Source organism: Scophthalmus maximus, chromosome 17 (assembly GCF_022379125.1).
Source record: "Scophthalmus maximus strain ysfricsl-2021 chromosome 17, ASM2237912v1, whole genome shotgun sequence".
In the NCBI taxonomy this organism is placed as follows: domain Eukaryota; kingdom Metazoa; phylum Chordata; class Actinopteri; order Pleuronectiformes; family Scophthalmidae; genus Scophthalmus; species Scophthalmus maximus.
In genome coordinates, this window is record NC_061531.1 from 9,730,576 (window position 1) to 9,744,499 (window position 13,924).

Here is a 13,924-nt window from a genome sequence, read left to right on the forward strand (position 1 = left end):
TTTATTGTTTCAGCAGCTCAAAAACCAATTCAAATGAATGAATGAATGTGTTTAACGGTTATACAGGTACAAATATGTCCCTCCCAAAGAATGTTTGTATAGGTGTGTCATGGTGTGCATACCCTGACATGCATTTCAGCTATATAGGTTTTAGCCCCCACTCCCATTTGATATAATGGACAACAAGAGAAAGAAAAAGACAACGAGGGAGAGAAACACACCTTCCACTTACATTTTATATCACTAGCCACTGCAAACTCACATTGAAAACATGTGCACACAGAGCTGAAATGATTAGTGCATCACTTTAATTGTCCATAGAATAAACATAATAATGGAAATTAACAATCACATTATAATTTTTTTCAAGTATTTTTTTATGAAAGGATTTATTACCTTAATTTGTCATTTGTCACCATTTACTGAATACCCCTGGATTTTGGACTTTGGGGTCAAAATATTATCTTGGGCTCTGGGAGGTTTTGATGGGCACTTTTTTAATACTTGTTTTTAACAATTCATGGCAAAAATTATGACTAAGACTATGTTGGAAAAACCTACTTTAGTTACAGTCTTAGCATGAAAAAACATTAGCTCTAATATTTTTTTACTACAAATTAAAAAAAACCTCAAATTATCACAAAATGTATAAACCCCTCTATGTTACATAACCTTTGACTAGACCATGACCATTACCATTCTTTCCACAATGACAAGAAACAATAACTCAGGAGTGTACAGTATATTAGAACAAATCTGCAAATACAAATATAGATATTGAAAAAGAACTAGAGGAAAAGGTGAGAAAAGAAAGTGAGGGATGGGGAGGAAAAGACTGGAAAGCCAACTAAAAATATTTTCAAATTCTCCTTTATTCCTTTTTAATACTCAAGCTTTGCATGAAACGGGCCACTTCATTATACCTACATTTTGCTTTTGGTTAAGTGCAATGTAAACACTTCTTTAATGACATATGATCACAATGCTCAAACTGCACTGAAACATCTAAATCTGTCTGTTTTCTACGAGGCGGTTTATTAAAGATTTAAATGTTCTCTATTAACCTTTTCTTTTCTTGAAGTTACCTTAAATCTATAAAATGCAGAAAAAACGGTCCCTCCTTCAAACGCTGGCATTTGTCCTGCCCAGAATAACGTGAATCTAGTGAAGTCAAGGACAGCGAGAACGGGATCCTTAGTATGTGACCCACTCCCTTTCCGTGTTGGAGATGCTTTTGAACTGGGCTCACACTGAGGATCAGAGTCCAGTGTGTGAACCATGAGGTGAACGTAACATAAAACCGTTGTCCAATCAGTAGAAGGACACAGGGGCCATAAAACTGCACAGATAAGCCCAGGATACTCTCTTTGCATTACACCACCCCACTTGAGTTTCGTTTTCAGAGAATGCAACTCCTCGGGCTTTTGCCTGAATGGATTTCTTCAACAGGATCTGGTTAAGAAACCAAGGCCCTGCTGTACTGAGGGATGCACTGCGCGGAATCAACTAACATTGGAAACAGAACAAAACATTTTTTTTGAAGAGGCTCATCCTGTCCCGCCATGATGCCAGTGGATTTGCGGTCACTCATCCAGCCTGTGGGCATCATGCGAACACTGGCAGCAATCCTCACTTTTATCTCGTTTGTCCTGGTGGCAACCGTGGGACCTGTGCCATCGCCCTACTGGGCATGGTGCATGTTCAGCTGGTGCTTCTGCTTCTTCTTCACCCTTCTCATTCTGATCCTGGAGTTCACGACTATTAGCAGCAAGTTGCCATTCGCCTGGGATGACTTCACCACTGCCTTTGCTATGCTGGCAAGCCTCATGTGCATGGCCACCTCCATCATCTACCCGACCTTTTTCACCTGCACGATCTGCCACCGTGAGATCGGTGCGTCCGTGGTGTCCTGGGTGAGTTTCGGCGTGTATGCAGGTGAGGTGGTCCTAACACGTCTTCGCCCGACGGGAGAGAACAGTGGGTTTCTCTCCTCTTTGCCCGGCATATTGAAGATGCTGGAGACCTTCTTCGCCTGTCTCATCTTCACGTCCCTGGAGAAAGGCCAGTACAGCGGCTCCTCGGCACTGCAGTGGTGCGTGGCCGTGTACTCCTTGTGTTTCATCTTTTCCATCGTCATAATCCTGCTCACCATTGGACAGCTGACCTCTTCTTTCCCAATCTCCTTCGACAAGCTTGTGGTCGTCTATAACATTTTGGCAGCATTGATGTATACGACAGCTATGGTGATCTGGCCACTGTATAGTTTCCGCAGCAGTAAGAGACCCGATACCTGTGGCCACCTTTGTGATTGGGATAAACTGGTGTTGGTCACCTTCATGACGATCTTCAACTTTATCGTTTACACCCTGGACACAGTCTACTCTATACGCCTTGTGTTCTTTACCAGCTATCAGTGAAGCTATGATGGACTGAAAACAAAATGTGTTTGAATCAAAGTGAACAAACAGGTTTTGGACAAGGTTTCTGTTTATAGTTTGCCTATACAGGTAATTTTATATACATTAAGCGTTTTCTTTAAAACTATTTTGTTGTTGTTATAGACATAATGGAAATGTTTACTCCAATAAATATTCTGCAAATGCTGTTCATTAAAAAAAAACATGGTACTTAAAAATAATTAAATGTTGGGTGCCCAGTATCTTTACATAGAAGTAGACTGAGTTAATGATTAAAACTCCAGTATCAGTGTCATAAAAGTGAAAAGTATCCTGGTAGAACTTTGGATCCTGATTAACATGGAGGTCGAATAGTTGAGGTAATAATGCCGAGCACTTATTTTTAGTTTTAGTTTTAGTGACATAGACAGATAGTCAGTTTTTCTAGATTAATGATATTTTTCAGTCATGGGTGCTGTAAATTGCTGATTAAAGGAATAGTTCGCATTTCGGGAAATATATCTTTTCTGCTTAATTGCTGAGAGGTTTGAGAAGACCGATGCCTCTCTCATGTTTGTACTAGAAATATGTAGCTGAAGCCAGCAGGTGGTTAGCTTAGCATAGCACAGGGTCAGAGGGCAAGCTAGCTCAGTCCAAAAAATACCAAAATATGTCTAAACCTGCATCTCCACGTCTCACTGCTACTCACAATATTCGAAATGTAAATATTTCCAAGTCTAAAAAATAAAAGTGTTTATTTGGGGGGCTGGGCCTCGTGAGCATGAGATGTGCTGGTATGTGGATTCAGTTACCTTAGGACTGAGCCAGGCTAGCGGTTTCCTGTCTTTATGCTAAGCTAGGCTATGTTGCATGTGTTTAGATACAGACATTATACAATGTCATCTATCTCTCTCTCAGTAAACAGAATGCCTTAAATCCTAACGGGGTCTTGTCCCCCACAATACTGAGAATTTACAGAATTCCCAATTTACAGACAGAAAATATGTATATGTTTAATATGCATCCTTTAATAACCTGTTATAAAACAAAACTGGTCTAGGAGGAGAGTATTTGATGTCAGAAATGTGCTTGTTTAAGTTTATTTCTCTTATTTCATGTTTCAGGGAAAATACAACCCCAGTGTTTTAAGATCAGTGCATTGCAGCCCATGTAGCACCGTCATTGATTCGTGAAGGGAATTTTCAATTTGTGAATATCCTCCCATGTCTATACAATGCTTGCACCCATGCTGACAATGACAGTCAAACAATGAAGCCAATCAAAGATGAAATGGGAAAAGAAGGAACCAGGGAGAGAGAAAGAAAAAAACAGGGGAAATTGATGATATCGAGGCAGAGACAGAGAGCGACACATCCTTCCTTCCAGACTTAGGAAGCAAGGATGTGTGGGAAAAGTGAAAAAGCCAATCCTTTATATACAGCTGCAACATTTGGAGTTGGATTGGTTTGAAGGTGTTACGTTTCTTTTTTCCCCCCTTATTACCGCTTCTTTCTTGTGTGGTGGGCATTAATTGCTTTCTTTTTTGAGTCAATTGGAAATGTAAAAGTACGTCACCCAAGTCTCCCCTGTAATCCTACAGCCATTGTGCCACCGGGTAAACCAATCTATGTGAGTGAACTCAGGTGAAAGAGAGTAACTGAAGCGTGGAAATGTTGCTATTCTTCTCATGTCAGCCTGGCAGAAAGAATAGGCCACGTCTGAAGTCTATATATGTCAGACAAGGCAGCAAATTGCAGAGGCTAGGGTCTACTTGGATTCGAATTCGTGCCGGGGACAAAAAATGTGCGATTTCACATTGTCTCCTCCACTTTGGGTGAAAATTTCGACATAAAACTAAATTATGCAGTCCAGAGAAGTCGTCTCGTTCAAAACTGATTCGCTTTGCATACAGTATGCATCCGCCACAGGCACTGTTGTGTTCACAATTTAAAACCGCTGGAGGCATCTGCATTTGCTATTTTTCTCTACTAACTTATTCAGCCATAGAGTCATTTTAAAATGTGAACTAAAGCGCAGTATTTGTCTCTCAGCTCTCAGGGCCACCGTAGGATGAAGGTAACATAACATTACATACACTTGAGCAAAATGAAATTAGTTTTCAAGGTTTGCCCTCATCTCATCTCAATCACAAACACTGTATTGATGCCCCAGCTTGGAGAGATTGCAAGACAAATGCAGAACAGAGAAAAATGATATCATGTAAAAAATATTCTTCTTTGTTGTGTCAAACATGTAAAAATAAAAAACAGAACATCTTGCTTTACATCCGATACATTTTTAACAAATGCTCTGACTCATTCTAAGAGTCACCCCAGGTTTCTGTAAGAAGAAAAAATTGAGCGCTTCATCCTCATCCCCCAAAAATAATGCAGGTGCCCTTTGGGACAATTTGTGCCAGGATGCATCACCCCTCAGGTCCCAGCGAAATCAGGCGTGTGGTGTTGTACTCGTGGTATTTAAAGTTATAAAATCTGACCTTCAATTTTTAAATCCCAATCAGGCAAATCTGTGTAGGTGTTTAAGCACCAGAGCTCAGTGTTTAAGAGCATTCATCACTGACACTGATAGACCACTCTGAAAGACATACATGTCCACAACGTCCTTGTCCAGCGACCTGCTGTGATCCACTGAGGTCTAGCGACTGTAGTCGTAAGGGTAACAATGTATGAGTCATTCATTTCCACACCTACTCTGTTTCCTTTTAGTGGTCATTATCTTCTATTAAACTTCCCCTCTGATTAGTGGCCTTTGACTCAACTGTGCAGCAGAGTCTCAAGTAACCCCCTCTGGGGCTGGACAAAGACATTGTGAAAATGAATCACCGCAAATAAGATGGGACGACTTCAAAAGTTTCAAAGGGGAACAAATCGGTTTCCTTGCAGCAGGTAAATGACTGCAATGATATTTTACAAAATAAGACAAACCTTCGTGGCCGTAGCTTCTCACGACAGATTTGAGAACAGAAAGTTTTATCACACAGTTCCATTGTACTCTATTCCCTGGCTACGCCACTGATTTTTTTTTCTGTCACATACACACACTTGACTCAAGGAGCGGTTATTTTGAGCTCATTTTACTCTGTGCACATCCTCCCTTTCTGCAGGCAGGAGGTTTAAATACAGGCTGAGGCTGTCACTTCTGTAAAAGCTAAATGTTGCCTTGATGCTTAATGTTTTATCCTATTTTGGAAAATGCTTGCCTCATTCACCCACATAGTGTCCTGACAAGTTATAATTATGATTTCTTGCATTGGTTTACCTTGATTTGGTCCTAGGGGAAAAGTACAGAGGGGTTTGTGAGATAGAATATTACGGTTTACCAGCATTATGAAAAGGAAATCATGCTTGTGCACTCAAATGCCTTCAAACAGGAAGTCAGTATAAAAAAAAATGATAGCCTTTATTAGCCTATAGAACTTTGTCCGGTTTAATTCACTATAAATTAAGTTCAATGATAATTAAACACTATACAAGGCTTTATCTCTGAAAGTATCTTCCCTTTACGTTTAGTGCTTAAAGCTTTTGCACATGAAAAAAAAAAAGCAATGAAAATAATTCATTGAAGTAGCATTTATTTTGATTGGTGCTGGAGTTCTTTGTCTTTTATATTCGTTCACACAAGACCAATATATGCAATTATATTAGATCACAGTATCAAGTGTAATAAGAATGAGCTGCTGTATCTGGCAATTTGAAAAAAGGGAGCCTGAAGACAATTTACCATCTTGGCTGCCCTGTGGTAGGTCCATGGCTTATTAAATATTCTTATGCAATCAGCCCGTGGTTCTTCCATTCATTTGATATACCTAATGCAGTTTAACACTGAAGTACTGAATATGATTTTATGGCGTTGCGATCTATGAGTTTGTATAATTTGATGCAGATTATGCAGATTTTTCTTTTCTTTTCAATGATGGGAGTTTCTAAAGAACTGCTTGGCCTCTTGCTTAGCTCAACTGAGTGCCATTGTGGGTTTTTACCTTTTAATGTATTGTGTTATTGTTTTAAGTATATGAGAGTGTTTGATCTTGTGTTATTACTGATGCACAACCGAGATGTCGCGACTACTTGACGTTTACGTGCAGCATAATTTTTCTGTAATGCCAACCGACTCTGTTGACATCTCCAGTTACCAAACACATGGGGGGAGGGGGGGGGGGGGGGGGGGGGGGGGGTCACAATTATTGACAAATTGCTTCATCTGTCACCTGACAGAACATTTTATCTGATAGTATGTTGAGTGTGTTGATATAGTCATTGTCACCTTGAAAATGAAGGGATTACCCACACTGGATAAAAGACGGTGCAAATGAGCCACATCATTATGTTGGCCTCTATACACAACTGTGGTAGTTGTGTGTTTTTACTCATGAGTGTCATAAATATGTCCAGTTGGTCTAGTTACAACCCGTCAAGCAGGATCCATATAGTATAAGACGTCATCAACTTCCTGCTTTTTTTCCCTCTCCACCGCTTTCATGCTTTAGTCTGGTGGGAAAATGCAGAAAGGAATATGTTCTGTATACATGCACACACTGGTAAATTCTGTTGGGGAATGGATTGCACAGGCACACACAAACATACTCAGATTCCTAGTACCTGTTCCATAGACAGGCTAGAGTGTGTGCGTGTGTGTGTGTGTGTGTGTGTGTGTGTGTGTGTGTGTGTGTGTGTGTGTGTGTCTGTGTGTGTGTGTGTCCGTGTGTGCGTGCGTGTGTGTCTGTGTGTGTGTGTGTGCGACAGCCTGTTGTTAACGCTGCAATGACCTGGATGACAACAACATGAAGCTAATTGTGTAAAAGCAGCTTTCCCAGCCAATTACCATCAAATCCTTCCCTCCGTGTGCAATCTCATCCTCTCACCAACGTTTTTTTTCCGATTCACCCTAATTCCTCAGGTGCCCCCAAGGCCACCATCAAGGTGATTTGTTCCTCAGGTTGGTTCTGGGCATTGCTCCACATCCTCTGTCTGTCTCACACACAGCATGCAAACAAAAGTTAGCATCTCTTTATGATTGCCTGGGAGGTTATATAATGTCTCTGCCTGCACAAAATTTGAAATGGTTTCGAGGTAAGGTTTTTCTTAGTAAAGAGGTTTAGGCTGTGGGCTGAATACCAGGAGTGGGTGGGACATCCACAGGCTGGCTGACGCTCTCCACATAAATAGTGGCAGTGCGCGGAGGCACTTGATGACTCCTGTGGGTGACTTGTGAGGAACTGAGGCGGCCATTCCACCGTGCAGAGGATTTCTTGACGAATTTAACTGCGAGGACACCATGGGGCATTGAGGGGGCACCGTTCGTTTTTGGCGCCTCGGGTCACGGAGATTCCACCGTGCCGACATTAGGGGAAAATGCGTCAACATGAAAAGTCCAGCTTGAGGCGGTTTCTCTTCCAAGCGACGTGGGGACACATCGAAAGGGGTGATTGTCTGCTCGGATGAAGTGCGCCTTTCCAAAGACCGCATGAACGCTCCAGGAGACGCGCACCACGCCACCGGATAGTGGAGAGGACGCGGCGCACAGGGGCGCACAAGGGGCGCACAGGTAGGGTTGATGCCATCGCGGGGAACTGCAAGAACAGATGTGTTTTTTATGAAAATGACATTCAAAACACTGTTGCTGTGTGCACGTATGACATATTTCTCCTCATAGTTCATCATTTGTGTCCCGGCTGAGGATGCGTGGGTTTACAACCCCTTAAAGTTGTGTGTTATTGCACCCACATTTAACGAGCGAGGCGCCACGACTGTGGGCTATAGCTGTTATAGTTCGGAAGACACAAATGTCAAGCCCGATGCCTTCTGAAGGGGACTCGCAGTGTTTGTGTTCCCAACAGCCTGCTGCGGGCTGCGCGTCACTCCCGTGTTTTGGAGCGCGGTTCAGTGAACCTGCACGTCACACCATTTATTTGTGCAACACATTTCCACAGCCCCGGGTCGCAGTGTCTGACGATTTTGCAATAATAACTTTATCATTTGTAATTTTAGGTCAACCACAAGGCACCAGGTGAGACTATAGTCGCACTGTGGCAGCATGCCCAATGAGATCATAGGACGGTATATGGACATTGATTTCATTTCAGACTTGACGTTAATCCATCACATGCTAAATGCCAAATTACACCAAATGCATTCATACTAATTATGGATAGAGACGAAACCATGAGGTTTCAATACAACATTTAAATAAAGGGATCTCAATTTCATCCACTAAAGATATTTAACAAACAAAAAAGATTCACTGAAGATATGATATGTTTTAGGTTTCTCATAGATGTGACTGCAGAATGCAACCTGTAAACTAGTCATTCAATTGACAAATTATCCTTACAGTCAACATGAAATAAAATAACATGAAAGGCAAAACATTCTCCATGAACACTGGGCATGTTAATGTGCTGAATGCTCCTCTGTATTTGCTTTACAGTTCAAAAAAAAAGTGACGAGACGATTTGAATTAAGCAAAAAACATGTGCATGGGACACAGGGGCTCACATATGGTCACATCGACTATTGAAGTCTTTTCAGTTTGAGTTCAAATTTGTTGTTGCAAGGTGTGTGCACTTCACTTCCTGCTGAGCCGTAATGCACAGTGCGATGGAGCTTCGTCGTAGCCCGTCTTCCAACAGAAGCTGCTCCACGGGTCTCCACTCCAACTCTGCACGACTCATACTCACAATGACTTACTGAATTCACAGATTCATTTACAATATCATTAACTTTTACAAATTATGTTCGGCCCAAAGACCCTACTCCATCAGAGTTAATGTGAAAATCAGGTATATTTGTCAGGAGAAAATATTCCAAAAATACTGAGGAAATATTTAATCAAGTTCACTAATATCTTGTGCTAAAGTGCAAACTTCCCATTAAGAGAAATTACATGTTGGCCACTTGCCCAGGCAATTCAGTGGAAGAATTCTCCTCTATATATGTATATATGTTAGTGTATAATGAAATTTGAATTATATAAAGCAGAAATTTACATAACTTTTGTTTCACATGAGTTGCCATTAGGTATCCCACATACTTATTATACATTTGTGTCTTTTCTCTCATGAGCTACCTCCTTCGGTTATCCAAGCGGACATCAGCCAGCACTCCTCCCGATAGCATGGATGGTTTCAACTGGACGTCGGCATCTGAGAATGTCACCGAGTCTTCCTCCCAGCTCTTCCCCAGCTACACCACGAACAGCTTCTCCGAGATGCCTGCGTCATTGCCCTTCAGCGTGGTGACCGCAGTCATCTACACCATCGTCTTCGTCGTGGGTTTTCTGGGTAACACGCTGGTCATCTATGTGGTGGTCCGCTATGCCAAGATGAAAACAGTAACAAACATGTACATCCTCAATTTAGCCTTGGCGGATGAACTCTACATCTTGGGCATTCCCTTCCTTGGCACTAATAGTGTGCTTTCCTATTGGCCGTATGGGGATTTCTTCTGCAAGGTGTACATGACAGCTGACACCATGAGCCAGTTCAGCTCCACCTTTTGCCTAACGGTAATGAGCATTGATCGCTACCTGGCTGTGGTTTATCCAATTCGCAGTTCCAAATGGCGGAAGCCCCAGGTGGCCAAGGTTTTTAATGGCATGGTGTGGGTTGTTTCCTTCCTGATTGTGCTGCCAGTCACCATTTACGCGCATGTGCAGGATGAGTTCAACGCCTGCAATATAAGCTGGCCTGATCCAAATGATTTGTGGTCCATTGTCTTCATCCTCTACACATCCATCCTGGGCTTCTTTGGTCCCCTGGTTGTCATCAGCCTCTGCTACCTGCTCATTGTCATTAAGGTAATGGCTCGAATAAACATGGCCTCTGGCATCGAATGGTGTCAAATTCCATTTTCAAATCTTTCTGTGAGGTTCTGCTCTCATGGTCTCATGAAGCCTTTTCCTTTCAGGTGAGGTCTGCAGGTGTGCGCGCGGGCCTGACTAAGCGACGGAGGTCGGAGCGTAAGGTGACGCGGATGGTGGTGATCATCGTGTTGGTCTTTGTACTCTGTTGGCTGCCCTTCTTCACTACCAACATCGTCAACCTGATTTACATAATCCCCGAGAACAATGCCACGGCCACAGTCTACTTCTCCCTGGTCATCCTTACCTATGTCAACTCCTGCGCCAACCCGATCCTCTACGGCTTCCTCTCGGACAACTTTAAGCAGAGCTTCCAGAAAGTGCTCTGCCTCTACAAACCAAATGGTGTTGGCACTACAGACCAGACGAGAGGCAGACAGGGTGCACCCACGGTAAATACCAATGCCGTTTTCTCACATCAACCACAGAATGTAACTTATACTCCAATCTAACTGATACTCCATAATGAACAGTTCAAACAATTTGAATTGAGTCTGACCCAGATTCAGTGATATTAGCCCAGCCTGGATAATTAACAAAAAAAAAATCCCGCCCAAACAATCCTGAACCTAGAGGGGGATATTTTAACGATGATGCTTAACGGTGGTAACTGGGAGAGACCTTATTTTCCTGGCATTTCACAGAAATGTTATTATGTAAATTCATAGTAACACGTTTCATAGTTATATTAATACCCCAGGACCATACCCTAACAAAGTAACGAGTGCCGTGAGCAACCTCCGCTGTCAGAGATGTCTTCTTTTTTACAGTGTGAAAATGTGACCTCCAGTGATGATGATGATGATGATGATGATGATCGCTTTAGATAACCCCAGGTTATAACCCTCAACTACAACGTTGAGGGTTTTTCTGCACTGAAAATGAGAGCAAACAGCAGCATATGTCAACAAATTGTTTTGTTGTGTGCGTGTGTGTGTGTGTGTGTGTGTGTGTGTTTTCTTCACAGTCTCTCCAGATGGAGGTTGTTCCGAATGCTGACAGGGAGCCTTTCACATCGAAAACAGCAGTGAATGGCCAGTGAACGCTCTGACCCACCATGCACCAGTGTGGCAGCTACCACATGGAACTTGGAACAGTTTACCCGTGGACATTTTATTGATCATAAATCCTGTTCCTTCCCTCTGACTGGGACATTTCTTAAAAGGACCAGAGGAGTAATGCTGGAGAGCAAACAAAATACGGCATTCGTCACAAAGCTCTGTCTGCATTTTTGTTTCTACTTTACGACTTTGTACTGTCACCGTACTGACTGCATTATAGGCCTAGTAGTTTATGTAATGACGTATGATCTCACTACAGTTAAAGGCGCGACAGTTTGAAAAGCTGTACATTCTCAACTAGCCTTTGAGAGAACCAAACTTTTATTGATTATATTTTTGCAAGAATTGTGCTTCCCTGATGTCGATTTTGTTTTGTTTTCCTGCTGTTGCTATAAATGCATAGTCACCATTCCCTTTGTGTTTGTCTGTTGCCTCGATGAACTCATTATGTGCACATTTCAAAGCACTGTGAGACGTCTGTGTGGGAAGTGTTGAGGTAACAGGGCGAATGACTGGAGTTGTGAGATTTTTGTTCCTGTGACAGCATCAGTGTAATATTTTGGGAAATAGTATTATTATCATTCGGTCAAATGATTAGATGATAGCACTTTCGAGTCTGTCCGCTAAACATAAGGCGACGACCACCGGGAGCCAATAGATTATGGCCTAGAAAACTGGCTTTGTCCAACAGTAACATCTAAAACTCACTAATTAACAAGTTGTATCTCACGTTTTTTTTACAAAAAACAGAAGAAAAAAAATTATGGTGGGTTATGGGCCTGACTGTAACTTGGCTTTAACCAGTAAGTTTTATAGTTGAAGACAGAATGCGTTACAAAAAAAAAGCCTTAAACATGTGTCCCCGTGATAATTTATATCTTTTTACGTGTTCTCTAACCTCGGTTTCTCTTTTTCTTCTTTACTTTTCCTTCAGTTCTGTTGAAATTGACCCATAATAGTAGCATACAGGTAATTTCACCCACCATGCTCAGTGTTGGTCTGTTATTTCAGCAGATCTTAATCGGGCATCGGGTTTATATATTCACAAAAGCGAGACCCCAGCTATTGTTTTAAACTCCATCATTGTTCTTTCTTTATCATTTTAAGAATTTACAGTATTCATTTTGACCTGCTGTTCTGCTGGTTACTGTAAAGCTGGATGAAATATCTTGATTGTTTTCCAACCCCAGCAACAAATCCCATCCTTACTTACCATTCAGCTCGGCCTCTGCTTGACTGTGAGCGTTGACATTTGACACCGACATCATCGGGAAGGTGCTGGACAACACCGAAGCATCTCTGCAGTTGTAACGTGAGCCAAGCGAAGACTGTGTTGACAATGTTTATGGTGAATCTGAGCTCATTTGAAAAGCTACCTTGCGTCATGGAGCTGTGGTGGCATGCATACCAACAGGAGACAAGGGATTTATTTGTCTTAGAAACACTGTGAATTTTTGAATAATAGGTCACTTTGAACAGCCTGTGGGTCTTTGAGCAGCACGACGTCCTTACACACGTAACAAAAATGCAAACACAGTTATGTTATTAGGAATATTAATCAAATCTCAAGTCTGTCATGTTCGCTCACCATGCATCAATCCAACACAGTATAATGTGGGGCTGCTGGCAGGCGCCTACATGAAGCAAAGCTCTTTTATGTGTACCCTTATCCCATGAACAGATGTTTATTGTCGCTGTGATTTATGAATATAATGGCAGGTTTATGCACTTTATCATTACTTCCAGATGAAACAGAGAAGTGGCAGCTTTACACTTGAATGTCAGTGTCTCTCAACATAAACCAGCTTTGTTTCATTTTTTGGGGGATTTCTGTAAATGTTTTGGTTGTATTTTGCAACAAATGTTTTTCAGAATCAGACAGAGTGAGATGAAGAAGTATATTATTTTTCCAAGGTGAAGGTCATTGGAACAAATTTGGAGGGATAGTTGTGTTATGGCTCTGGGACATAGGCTTGCCACAGAAATAAAACACATAAATCAGATAAAGTTGTTTTCCAGCAAAGTATAGTGAGACAGTTCAAAGTTTCCATGTGACCTTACTTTTATGTGTTGTTGGTGTTGGGGTTTTGTTTGTTTGTTCTTTCTCCAGCTTAATGACCTTGACGACACTTTCCCTGTTAATAAATGTTTCAATGTCATGAAACAGTGTGGAGTGCAAATTATTTAAAGGATAGTATAAATATACTTACATTCCTTGTTAGAAAGCTCCCATCTTTAAACTTGTAGGTATAAAAACTGAGAAAAAAAAAGAAAAAGAAATCCAGTTATTATAAAAACTTATTGATAAAACAAATGTGCAGAGTTGCCCAAAGCCCGGGGGGGGGACATGGGCAACATTGATGTGCAAACCATAAATATACAGGTCAAATTCAAGGTCTATTTCATATAAATGTGGTCATCGTGACTCGTGCTAACTTTTCACCAGCCGTGTGCGGTGCAGTTGGTATGATCTGGTGAGAGTACGCACTCCATTATTGTTAACTTGAGGCAGAAATGTGTCATGTTGCATATATATTTCACCTTATTTCATTCAGTCATAATTCAATGCAACAAATTCAACCACATAAT

At 41.6% G+C, this 13,924-nt stretch overlaps 2 protein-coding genes across 2 annotated transcripts; both read left to right on the plus strand.

Moving 5' to 3' along the window:
* The first annotated feature begins 1,355 nt into the window (after positions 1–1,355).
* LOC118289220 (myeloid-associated differentiation marker homolog) lies at positions 1,356–4,680 on the plus strand. The gene has a single exon (XM_035616029.2). It carries the CDS (start codon positions 1,563–1,565, stop codon positions 2,415–2,417), a length of 855 nt encoding a protein of 284 aa, XP_035471922.2. The 5' UTR covers positions 1,356–1,562; the 3' UTR covers positions 2,418–4,680.
* A 2,912-nt stretch (positions 4,681–7,592) lies between these two features.
* LOC118289356 (somatostatin receptor type 5) lies at positions 7,593–13,334 on the plus strand. Its single transcript, XM_035616308.2, has 4 exons — positions 7,593–7,961; positions 9,479–10,211; positions 10,322–10,666; positions 11,242–13,334. Exons 2-4 carry the CDS (start codon positions 9,531–9,533, stop codon positions 11,314–11,316), a joined length of 1,101 nt encoding a protein of 366 aa, XP_035472201.1. The 5' UTR covers positions 7,593–7,961; positions 9,479–9,530; the 3' UTR covers positions 11,317–13,334.
* The last annotated feature ends 590 nt before the right edge of the window (positions 13,335–13,924 follow it).

Coding starts and splice junctions, on each gene's coding strand:
- LOC118289356 (XM_035616308.2), top strand. CDS start 9,531: ATGGATGGTTTCAACTGGACGTCGGCATCTGAGAATGTCACCGAGTCT. Junction 10,212..10,321: donor ACCTGCTCATTGTCATTAAG/GTAATGGCTCGA, acceptor TTTTCCTTTCAG/GTGAGGTCTGCAGGTGTGCG. Junction 10,667..11,241: donor GCAGACAGGGTGCACCCACG/GTAAATACCAAT, acceptor TTTTCTTCACAG/TCTCTCCAGATGGAGGTTGT.
- LOC118289220 (XM_035616029.2), top strand. CDS start 1,563: ATGATGCCAGTGGATTTGCGGTCACTCATCCAGCCTGTGGGCATCATG.